Here is an 11,235-nt window from a genome sequence, read left to right on the forward strand (position 1 = left end):
TGAAAAGTGTTCAAATTTCAAAATGGTTCCAATATGAAAACTTTCAAATTTCGAATTATTATAAAATTGAAAATTGTTCAGATTTTGAAACTGCTCATATTTGAAATTCATTCAAAATTTAAATTTTAGAAAAATATGTAAATTTAAAATTGGACTAATGTAGAAAATATTCAAACTTGGAAATTATTCGTATTTAAAATTTGTTCAGATTTCAGAAAAAAAAAACAGAAAAGAGAAAAAAAAAGATGGAAGAACAAAAGAAACCAAACAAGAAGGTTCCCCTTCGTAAGTAACTGCTGCGCTAATGGGCTGTGACCCAAGTAGATTACGCACGGGCGATACGCATTAGCGCACGCATAAGGCGATATATAGGATGTGAGCAAAATAGCCCAATACCGAATGCCAATGGGCCAATACCGGAAAGTAGCACCAGACGAGCAGAGAAGCGAAGCATCAGCTGCCCCAGTAGAGCACCCTCAAAAAACAAAGAAAAAAAAGCTGCCCCAACAGAGAATAGGGGATAAAATTCCTCCGCCGCTGAGATTCCGAGAAGCCTCGTCGGGTCTACCCGGGCTCCGGCATCGGAACTCCGGCCTCCGGAGTCGCGCGCTCGGCGGCGGCGCTGGCCTGATCCCACGATGTCTCTGACCAGAGTAGCGTTTTCTCTCTTCCTCCTCCTCGCGGTGGCGGAGTCCGCGGCGGCGACGCGCTCACCGTCGGCCTTCGTGCAGAACGCCATCTACTCCAACCGCATCACCATCTTCTCCAAATCCTACTGCCCGTAAGCCGCCCGGACACCAATTTCTTTAAATTATTCTTGCCTCTGATTTTGGGGAATTATGATCCTATTGTACTGTGTATGCGCGTGCGCATCAGTGGCGGATTTGATGCTGCATCGTGGAGAAAGATCCCATGACCTCATGGCTGACTGAAAAATGTATACCAATGAAAAACGAATTAGGATGCCGCGAATCGGTTGGATTTGTTGTCTACTAGATGACGAAGGCATGAATTGCGCACGTCGCGTTTGTCAGGACATTGAACCGCTGGCGGATGGAAATTGGCTTTAGTTTGGTCCCTCTGGGGGTCGCTCTATGCTCACTAGTAGATACTAGAGCTTTTCCAATGGTGCTATGGGGGTTGCTCTATGCTGTACTATGCTATAGAGTCTAGGTTCAAATTATGCTGGGCGAATGAATGGCCATTATATCACTGTACTACAGTACTATACTTATAACTTTGATTGCAGTTTGTTGGGAGGAAAGTTATTATTGCTGAATGCTTGACAGGCAGTAGAATGATACCAGTATAATTTGCTTCTTAGAATGTGTCCCAGTTGGGACATGATTCACAAACCAGGAAAATGTAAAATTCACGTGGTTTTCATTTTGGGTACCATTGGTGCAAGTTATTGCACTGGTGAAACCTGAAAGGATAAGCCAACATGCCACATATCTAACACCGACCATGTGATTTTGCTGTTATATCTCATCTATCACTGCAAGTGATGCAATGTAGATGCATCTTTTTTTTATGAACTTTGTCGCTTGGGCTATTGGTTTTGACCTCGAATCCTTCTCATGTTTAAAACAGACCATTTGATAGAACGTCATGTATTACAAACCAGATCACTAAGTGGGATATTTCATCTTTATAAGTATATATTAACACTGGGTTTCTTGAAATGAAGAACACTCTTGTATGATCTGGCAACTTGTGGATTCTTTTCGTAGTATGTATTAACACCACCCCACTTACCTCTTTAATCCTGTTCTTTTAGGTACTGCATGCGTGCTAAGCGAATATTTAAAGATCTCAAGGAAAATCCTTACGTTGTTGAACTTGATCTTCGAGGTAATCATCCAGATAGTGTGGAACCCTACCCAGTTGCATGTTTCATGTATTTTGTACACTATTTGTTAAACAGCATATGTGTACACCATGCAGAGGATGGCCGAGAAATTCAAGGTGTTCTTCTTGACCTGGTTGGGCGCCATACTGTGCCACAGGTGTTTGTGAATGGTCATCACGTTGGTGGCTCAGATGGTTAGTGTTCAAACTTTCCTGCTGCACTGATATTTGTATGTAACCTGTTAGTTGTTACTACCCTTTAGGTCATACCAATAATCTTGGTATTGCTGATTGCAGATACAAAAGATGCTCTTTCAAATGGACAGCTTAATAAACTTCTTGGCAAAAGCCAGTCTCAGTCGCAGTGATGATCACGAGAAAAGCTTGGTATTGCCAAAAACTTGTGAATGTCTTACATGCATTGTTCTTTACCGGGAAGAATGTGACTTTACTCTCTTTAGGAATATGAACAGGGCGTTGCAACTCATGCCAGACTTTTTTTTTGCTCGGAACTGTTGTGATAAAAAAAATATTTGTACTTGATTGTACGATTTGCTCAAGCGCGTATACGTTGATCTGTTGTGCCAGTTTTTGTAATTTTATCTGCTCTTCTATTGTGTATCGTCAGGGTTGCTTGGTTTGTGTTGATAATGGGAGTATGCATGTCTTGTAAATCGGAGTATCCTTTCAGCATTACTGAACTTGCACAAGGTATGAGCTAGGCAACATCCATAAATTTGTATATTTGACACGCGGCCGTGTTGGTTGATTTCTTGTTTCAGGTATGGCTCCTTTGTCAAAACAAAAAAAAAAAAAAAAAAAAAGAAAGAAAGAGGATGCCAGATTCCATCATGGAGACTGTTCGTACAATACACTGATAAGGAGAAACAAACACGCAATGATTTTGCAGATTCTTCCCTTCACCCATGGGGGCTTCCTCCCGCTGACCTGTTCACCTCCTCAGGCCAAGCAGTGCGAGGAACAGCGATACATAGTCGTAGCGGAACACATGCCGCAGCAACCCTAGCTTCCTGTCATCCCATGGCGGGTATCTGAACATGAACTCGATCAGCAAGCTTCTCTTGAGCACCGCCTTCTTGTGGCTGAACATCTCGAAGGAGTACTTGCCATGGTACTGCCCAAACCCGCTCTGCCCAATGCCGCCGAATGGGATGCTCTCCAGCCCGTACTGTGTGGAAGAAATTGCAGCAGCATATGTCAGAAATGGGATTGCATTTTCATTTGCTGCAGGACAGAGCAAGCCACCATCTACTATACCTGGACGATGGCGTCGTTGAACGTGACGCTACCAGAAGATGTTTCCTTGATGATCCGTTGTTTCAGCGCCTCGTTCCTGGTGAAGGCGTAGATTGCGAGCGGCTTAGGCTTCGAGTTCAGAAACTCGATGCTGTCTTCGATCTTCTTTACCTGCAAACAGTAGCAGCACGTGTTTGTTCAGCTGTCGGTCTCCATCATAGACTGTTGCAGTCGGCGTCGTCGATGTGTACCGTGATGATTGGGAGGAGAGGGCCAAATATCTCCTCCGTCATGATGTCAGAATCGAGTGGTGGATTCAGCAGAATTGTGGGCTCAATGCTCCTGTACAGTTGAAATCATTGTGTGACTTATGAGACAAACAGAGATGCCAAGCAACATGAATGGCCAATTTGAATCAAACATTTGGTAAGATAGGCATTATTCAGGAACTTACAAGGTCTTGGGGTCCATGCCTCCACCGTGCACAACAGAACAGCTCACATTATGATCCTTCAGGAGGCCACTTAACCTATTAAAGTGTTTCTCGTTCAGAACACGCGCCATGTCCTCTGGTTTGGTGAAGAATCTCTTGATTGTTGATTTCAGCAGCTCAATCTTCAGAGAAGAACTAGATATCAGGGACGGAAAACAGGACTTGAGTGTAAATTGATTGCATGACACACGATTAACTCAGCATGAACTAGACCAGAATTGGTGCAAACTGTTCCTCCACAAGTATGTAATCGATGGCTATGCAGGCTTGACCGGCGCACGTAGACCATTTCGCGCCAATTATGCGGTTTACAGCAACCTACAAGCAGAGAATGAGTGGGACCAAGTTCATTTTTCTAACTTACAAACTGGGGACCGCAGTAAAACCAAAAACAAACGAAGACAAGTTTCTTACCTGGCCATCTCTTTTGCTATCCAGCCAGTCTACGATGCAGGGACACTTTGAGCCGAGTTCAAGCGCAACTGGTGTCAAGTGCTTCGCAGCTTTCGTCATGATGATGCGGCCTACACGGGCACCCCCTGAACGCCAACAACATATTTATCATCATCAGAACGTGAAATGCAAGAAGATCAGTCTATGTATTATTAGCTTCAGAAATTAGGATCCTAATGAACTTGCAGGCTTGAATACCAGTTACCTGTGAAGAGGACTTTATCCCATCGGTGCTCCATGAGTTTCTCTCCAACTTCAGGTGCGCCCAAGACGACCTTCACAGCCTCAGAGTCCAGGTATCTCGGTATGTTGGCAGCAAGGAACGCTGCGGTTGATGGCGCCAGCTCGGAGGGCTTCAGAACCACCGCGTTGCCAGCCGCTAAGGCACCCGAGAGTGGCTCCAGAGCTAAGCCTGCATATGCAACATAAATGGGAGAGGGTGATGAGCACCGATCTTTGCAAAATACAACAGTTTTTTTCGATAAAGGGAATATATTAATATCAAGAGATACCAATTACACCCAGCCTCTGCAACAACGCACCACCCTAATGGCACCACGGATGCACACAACCAAAAAAAGAAAAAGAAAACTAAGAAACAAAAGTCCCGCTATAGTATCTCGGGCCTAACACCAGCAATACATCCACCGCTATGACAACACCTGAATTACAGACTCTTCAAAAAACGACGCCTCGAAGAAGGGAACAGTGCTCAAACACCGTCATCGCCTGATCAAAGATCTTGGGTTTTCACCCTGAAGATAGTCCCCGCTCTCAAAACAATGCCTCCACCAACGTCATTGCCAGGCACAACCAGTTAAGGCCAGACCTTGGGTTTTCACCCTGAGAGGTAAGACTCTGCACTTCACCTGTGTTGTCGCCCCCACTTTCATACCGCTGCTGTGAAGCCCGGAACACCAAGCAAACCCCTCAACTGCGCGGAGACTTGAACCTCCCTTAGCTAGTCCTCCCCTCCGGCCTTCATGAAATTCTCTTCTTCCGACTTTCATCATGGATCCATAGTCACTTGGTGTCAACACAGAAAAAGAGCTTCGCGCCGCTCCCTCCAGAACCAATCGGTCGGAATAAAAGTATGGGTACGCACGACCGAATACCTCCGATCCAGCAAACTCCAGGCAAAGCACTGTTACATTCGCCGGCGGAGCCTTCCGGAACTCAACCCCCCGGCCAGGTCACGAGTCCAGGCCTCCGGTAGGTCCTCCTCTTCACGCAAGAGAGGCCCTAGGACCACCGCCTTTATTCAGGTCGGACCCCCACGTCGGCGACCATTCCGGGCTGGCCAATCCAACCCTCTACCGGCGACACCATCGCCGGCTTCCATGCCCTCCATCTCGCCGCCGGATCGCGGTGATAGATCAAAGGTCCACCACCACCAACCGCAGGCCGACCCTCTTCGGCGAAGAAGATGGCCACCTCCTCCGTCGAACCCAAGGCTGCTGCCCCGGGCGCCCTCGTGCCACAGAAGAATCCCGAGATCGCCTCCATGCACCGATGAGAGGCGGGGGCGAGGGCATGGCGCAGACCGAGGGCCTGGCCGCCGCCCACCACCAGCCCATGCCGGAGTGCTGCGGGGGAGAGCCGACGGAAGGAGGGAGACAGGCCGCCACCGCCCAACCCACCCCCACCGGCCGGTCCGCCAGGGGACAGCCGCCGGGAGGAGGGTCCACGCGCCGCCCGCCGTCGCCCATCCCATCCGATCTGCGCCTGCTCCGCCATGCGTCGAGGAGGTAGGATCCGGCCGCCGTTCATCACGCAGCGACGAGGAAGGGCCCCCGCCGTCGCCACGCCCCGTGGGTCTTCGCCCCGGCGGCGCTACCGGCGGCGGCGGTTAGGGTTGGGAGGTGGGGTGCGGGAGGGAGGAGAGATGTGTGCGCTCTCTTCCGTATCAAGTTTTTTGGGCTCTGACTTTAGCAGCTCAGCAGCTTCCTTAAGTGTTTGCTATGGATAAGTGTTTGCTATGGATTATATCATAAGAGTAGCGAAAAAAAAGACATTAAGTTGTCAGTCGAATTTGCTTTCGTCAGAGTATTTTGATTTTGGAGACAGACGAAACTGCCTCTTTGCTGTTTCCCTTTGGAGATGCAACATTTTTCCCCAGGTAGGCTGACGCACTCAAGGGCCTATTCGAATGAGGGATTTATTGTAGAAACCGGTTGGTAGCTTGAAAGGACCCCCTTGTTTAAATTTGAAACTGACACTTCACGGAAAAAAATATCCATCGTCCAGAAAACTCTAAAGACAAGGAAGTGTGTACTATGTGATCTCCCTGTCACTGAAGTGACCAGGCAACCATCGCCTGTGCTGAGGAAACTGATGGGTCTGCCACTGCAGAAAACTACATCGGCCGTGTTCCCTTCGGAAAGGTTGGCTAAACTCAGGCCTCGTACAATACCCTTTGGTCTTGTGCAGGAGCACGCATGTGAGGTGCTTTTGGCACTAAACCATGTGATCGTGCAGAGGCCGCGACCACTTGTAAGAATGATTAAGCACTTGTTGATGTTTTGTGCTAGTACGTTGTACACTGTTGGTGAGAACTGGCGTGTCCAGAAAGCTCTAAGCTGCAAGGAACATGGGAAATTCACACTCACTGACATCGATGATGTCCAACATCTATTCAAGCGGCGGTCCAGAATCTAAAACGTGCGCAGTTATTGAACTATATAGTACCAGCGTCACTTTCTTAAGTGTCTTTAATAACTATACTAATTTTCAGTGGGCACCGCGCGATAGTCTCAATTAAGACTCCAGAATCACAGCTCAGTAAATATAGATGATAATCAAACATCAACAAATAGATGATGGAAGTTGTGCACCGTGGCATGATCTCTATCCAACATGATGATGACTAGCTAACGCAACGCAAAGATAACCAAACAATCGAGAATGTGGAGGAGCGAAGAAGGTGAGCTTCACCTAGTGGGAGATTCCAGCAGGAAAAAATGAGCACGACCCCGAGCGGCTCCGGTACCACTAGCGCCGTCGCCGGGAAAGAAACCAGCGGCGTAGAAGCCTGAGCTGACAAAAACAACAGGTCATGCCTAGCCAAAGCAGCAGTCCAATTAAGCTTTTGAAGAGAAACTCGCTGCAGGCAGCCATGGCGAGAGCTTGCTTGCCTTTTCTGGAGTCGCCCATTTCTCGAGGTTTTGCAGCGTGTTCTTGACGGACTTGACGAGAACCCCTACCTGTAGACGAGCAGCAGAAATCAGGGAAGAACATGGCCAAACGGCGTACAAACCGAACACGGAGAGACTGAACAACAACCTCGTCTCTGAAAGCTTCGGTCCGATGCTTGCCGAGATCGTTGCGGAGGGCGTCGAAGATATCCTCCTCCTTCTCCGTGAGGAGGCTGATGAGGCCCTTGAGTTGCAACCGCCTCCAGGCCAGCTCCCTGGTCCTGCCGTTCCTGTACACCTCCCTTAGACCGCTCACAAGGTTGTCCAAGCCGAGGACCGGCGCCTCGGGCATCCTTCCTTCCATAGATGAATGTTAATTTGTAAACTGACTTAGCTTGTCCTGAGTATGGGCGCGCGGCCAGCGTTGTTAAATAGGCCGCAAGGTCACCAGCGGAGTGTACGTGAAGGACACGTTTGGGCTCTCTAACGCAAATATGTTCTCCATTGTCCTTCTCTCTAGCACAGAACAAGGATTGACCACTGCAACTGTCTAAACAGGGTTTTCTCATGTTAAGTATCTTTTTTTCGATAAAGGATGCTTTCATTACTTTTATAAGCAATTACATCCAGCCTCTGCATAACCAGGATGCACACAGCCGTTTATGTTGTCTCAGGTTCGAAAAAGATAAAAACAAAAACTAGGCGAGATACACATCAAGATGAAACATATAACGCCTAAGAAGTAGGTGGGGCATCTATCCGTAGACTATGCTGCCACCCATGTTGGGAAAAAGTATCCCTCGCCGTAGCCTCCAACCGTGTACAGACCTCCGTAAACAGGTCTCGGTTCTCCATTCGCTGAAGAGGTAACCACGAACGGAGAATACCTGTACATCTGTAGATGACCTGCAACAAAGAGCAATTCATATCATTAAAAATCTTGTCATTTCTACATAGCCAAAGCACCCAGATAACTGCTAGCGCCCCCACCCTAAGAAGCAACTTAAACCTTGAATCAACACCATGGAGCCAATTACCAAAGACATTGGCAACACTAGTCGGAGGATACAGGGTAGACGCTACTTGGATGACTGACCATATAGATCTCGCGAACTGGCACTGGAAGAACAAGTGCTTGATTGTTTCGTCCTGTTGACAGAAAACACATCGAGTACTCCCATGCCAATTACGCTTAACAAGATTGTCTTTGGTGAGGATTACCCCTCGACGAAGATACCACCCAAAAATTTTAATTTTTAATGGTATCTTCATCTTCCAAATCTTTTTATTATTATCAACTGGTAGATCAGAAAGAAGGATCGCGTTGTAGAAAGATTTCACAGAGAAAGCACCGTTGGCATGAAGGTTCCATCTAAATTCGTCCGGTTCGTCCGATAATTGAATATCCTCGAGCCGTTGAATTAAGGTATTCCATGCCGCAAGTCTTTGTCCAAGTAAAACCCGTCTGAACGTCACATTCGGGGGTGAGGTAGCCATTACGTGAGCAATGGTATCACCTTGACGACGAGCAATCCTATAAAGAGCTGGATACTGTTCACTTAGGGGTGCGTTGTCAAGCCAAGCATCTTCCCAGAAACGTATTTGTGCTCCATTTCTGATTGAGAAAGTGCCATGGCGAAAAAATTCATTTTTAGTCGCCATTAGCCCGGCCCAGAAGTGAGAATCCCCTGGTTTCCAAACCATTTGGGATAATGTCTTCGAACCGATATACTTTCGCCGAAGGATAGTCTGCCAAGTCCCATCCTCAGTGAGGAGCTTAAACAGCCATTTTCCCAATAGGGCCGAATTCTTGACTTCCAAATCATGAACTCCAAGCCCACCTTGGTCTTTGGGACTACAAACTATACTCCACTTAACCAGTCGATATTTCTTTTTCTCACTGTCCCCTTGCCAAAAGAATCTGGATCGATAATAATCGAGTTTATGCAGAATTCCTTTTGGTAGGATGAAAAATGATAACATATACAGTACCATGTTTGTGAGTACCGAATTAATGAGTACCAATCTTCCACCTAGGGACAGCAACTTGCCTTTCCAGCTACTAAGGCGTTTTTGTAGTCTTTCTTCCACTAATTTCCATTCCGCGATTGTAAGTCTCCGATAATGAATCGGAATACCCAAATAACGAATCGGAAATTGGCCTTGCCCACAACCAAACAACTCTGTGTACAGAGTCACATCATTTTGGGCATCACCGAAGCAGAACAATTCACTCTTATGGAAATTGATTTTCAATCCTGACAATTGCTCAAAGGCCGCCAAGATTAATTTCAAGTTTTGAGCTTTTTCAAGATCATGATCCATAAATAGAATTGTATCATCGGCGTATTGAAGTATAGATAAGCCACCATCAACTAGATGTGGAATCACTCCTTCAATCTGGCCATCAGCCTTAGCCCGCTCTATGAGTATAGCCAGAATATCCGCTACAATGTTGAACAACATCGGTGATAACGGATCCCCTTGGCGTAACCCTTTTCGTGTTTGGAAATAGTGACCGGTATCATCATTGACCCGGATTGCAACACTACCTCCATACACAAAATCATTTATCAGAGCGCGCCACTCTGGAGAAAAACCTTTCATCCTGAGTGTTTGCTGAAGAAACGACCACTTAACTTTATCATACGCCTTTTCAAAATCTAGTTTCAAAATAACCCCATTTAATTTCTTAGAATGCATCTCATGTACCGTCTCATGCAAGACCGCCACTCCATCAAGGATATTTCTTCCTTGCATAAAGGCCGTCTGTGATGGCTGGACAACATGATCCGCAACCGTATTAAGTCTAATGGTGGCCACTTTCGTGAAAATCTTGAAACTTACATTTAATAGGCAGATAGGTCTATATTGTTGAATCCTTTCTGCCTCATTAACTTTCGGTAACAAGATTACTTCACCAAAATTTAGACGAAATAATTCTAGTTGTCCAGAGTGTAGATCACTGAACAAATCTAGAAGGTCCGATTTAATCGTGTCCCAGAAAGTTTGATAAAACTCAGCTGGGAAACCATCAGGACCCGGTGCTTTGTTGCATTCCATTTGGAAAACTGCCTTCTGAACCTCTTCCTCAGTATAAGGTGCGGTTAGGAGTCCATTTTCCTCAACGGAAACTTGGGGTATATCGGCCGTTAGATCCTCATTAAGAGAGAAAGTACTTTCCTCCGGAGGACCAAACAAGCCTTTATAATAATTAGTAATGTACGATTTGAGTTGCTCATGGCCTTCAATCACCCCTTCATCTTGAGTAAGAGAATGAATACGTTTTTTCCGATGTCTCCCATTGGCTAAAGCATGGAAATATCGCGTATTTGAATCTCCCTCTAAAATGAACTGAGCTTTGGATCGCTGGTACCATTTGAGTTCCTCCTCACGAAGAAGACTCGCCATCTGCGCATTTGATTGATTTTTGAGTTCAATCTCCTGCGTCGACAGCGGTCTAACCTCCGCAAAAGCCTCAAGCTCATCAATGACCTTTGATAAGCGAGCCTTCTCTTTTTTAAGAATACCAGCCGTATGGGCAGCCCAACCACAGAGATGTTTGCGCAATGATCGCATCTTATTGTTCCATCTCAGAATTGGAGAGCTGCCACCGACCGGTCTCTCCCAAACCTTCTTAACCATATCATGAAAACCATCCCGATGTAGCCAACCAAGTTCAAATTTGAACGGCCTCTTACACATAGGACGGGGTTCCCCAGTGGTTAGGAGGATGGGGGCATGGTCAGACAGATTTACAATACGTTCTAGTGCACGGACAGACACCATAGGGTATTTATCTTCCCATTCGGTGTCCATCAACACGCGATCTAGTTTCTCGTAAGTGGGTTCAGGCAAGCTGTTGGCCCAAGTAAACTGTCGACCAGACATGAACACCTCCCTTAAATCAAGACTGTCAATGACAGCATTGAATAGAAAAGGCCAATGTCCATCAAAGTGGACTTTACTTTTCTCGTGAGGAAATCTCAACAAATTAAAATCGCCTCCGATTAAAATCGGGTAGGGATTATCTTTTGTAAGATTTAC

General features: G+C 46.4%; 2 protein-coding genes across 2 annotated transcripts; one reads left to right on the forward strand and one right to left on the reverse strand.

Moving 5' to 3' along the window:
- The first annotated feature begins 494 nt into the window (after positions 1-494).
- On the forward strand, positions 495-2,448 carry LOC127306904 (monothiol glutaredoxin-S6). Its single transcript, XM_051337609.2, has 4 exons — positions 495-781; positions 1,781-1,854; positions 1,948-2,046; positions 2,149-2,448. Exons 1-4 carry the CDS (start codon positions 639-641, stop codon positions 2,217-2,219), a joined length of 387 nt encoding a protein of 128 aa, XP_051193569.1. The 5' UTR covers positions 495-638; the 3' UTR covers positions 2,220-2,448.
- A 100-nt stretch (positions 2,449-2,548) lies between these two features.
- On the reverse strand, positions 2,549-7,688 carry LOC127306903 (aldehyde dehydrogenase family 3 member F1). Its single transcript, XM_051337608.2, has 10 exons — positions 7,337-7,688; positions 7,189-7,257; positions 6,989-7,085; positions 4,260-4,466; positions 4,016-4,140; positions 3,815-3,919; positions 3,563-3,723; positions 3,360-3,450; positions 3,130-3,279; positions 2,549-3,040 (listed from the first exon to the last, which is right to left on the reverse strand). The coding sequence occupies exons 1-10, from the start codon at positions 7,550-7,552 to the stop codon at positions 2,804-2,806; spliced, it is 1,458 nt and encodes a 485-aa protein (XP_051193568.1). The 5' UTR covers positions 7,553-7,688; the 3' UTR covers positions 2,549-2,803.
- Between the last annotated feature and the right edge of the window lie 3,547 nt (positions 7,689-11,235).

The sequence above is a fragment of the Lolium perenne genome, chromosome 6 (genome assembly GCF_019359855.2).
Source record: "Lolium perenne isolate Kyuss_39 chromosome 6, Kyuss_2.0, whole genome shotgun sequence".
NCBI classification, from domain to species: Eukaryota; Viridiplantae; Streptophyta; class Magnoliopsida; order Poales; family Poaceae; genus Lolium; species Lolium perenne.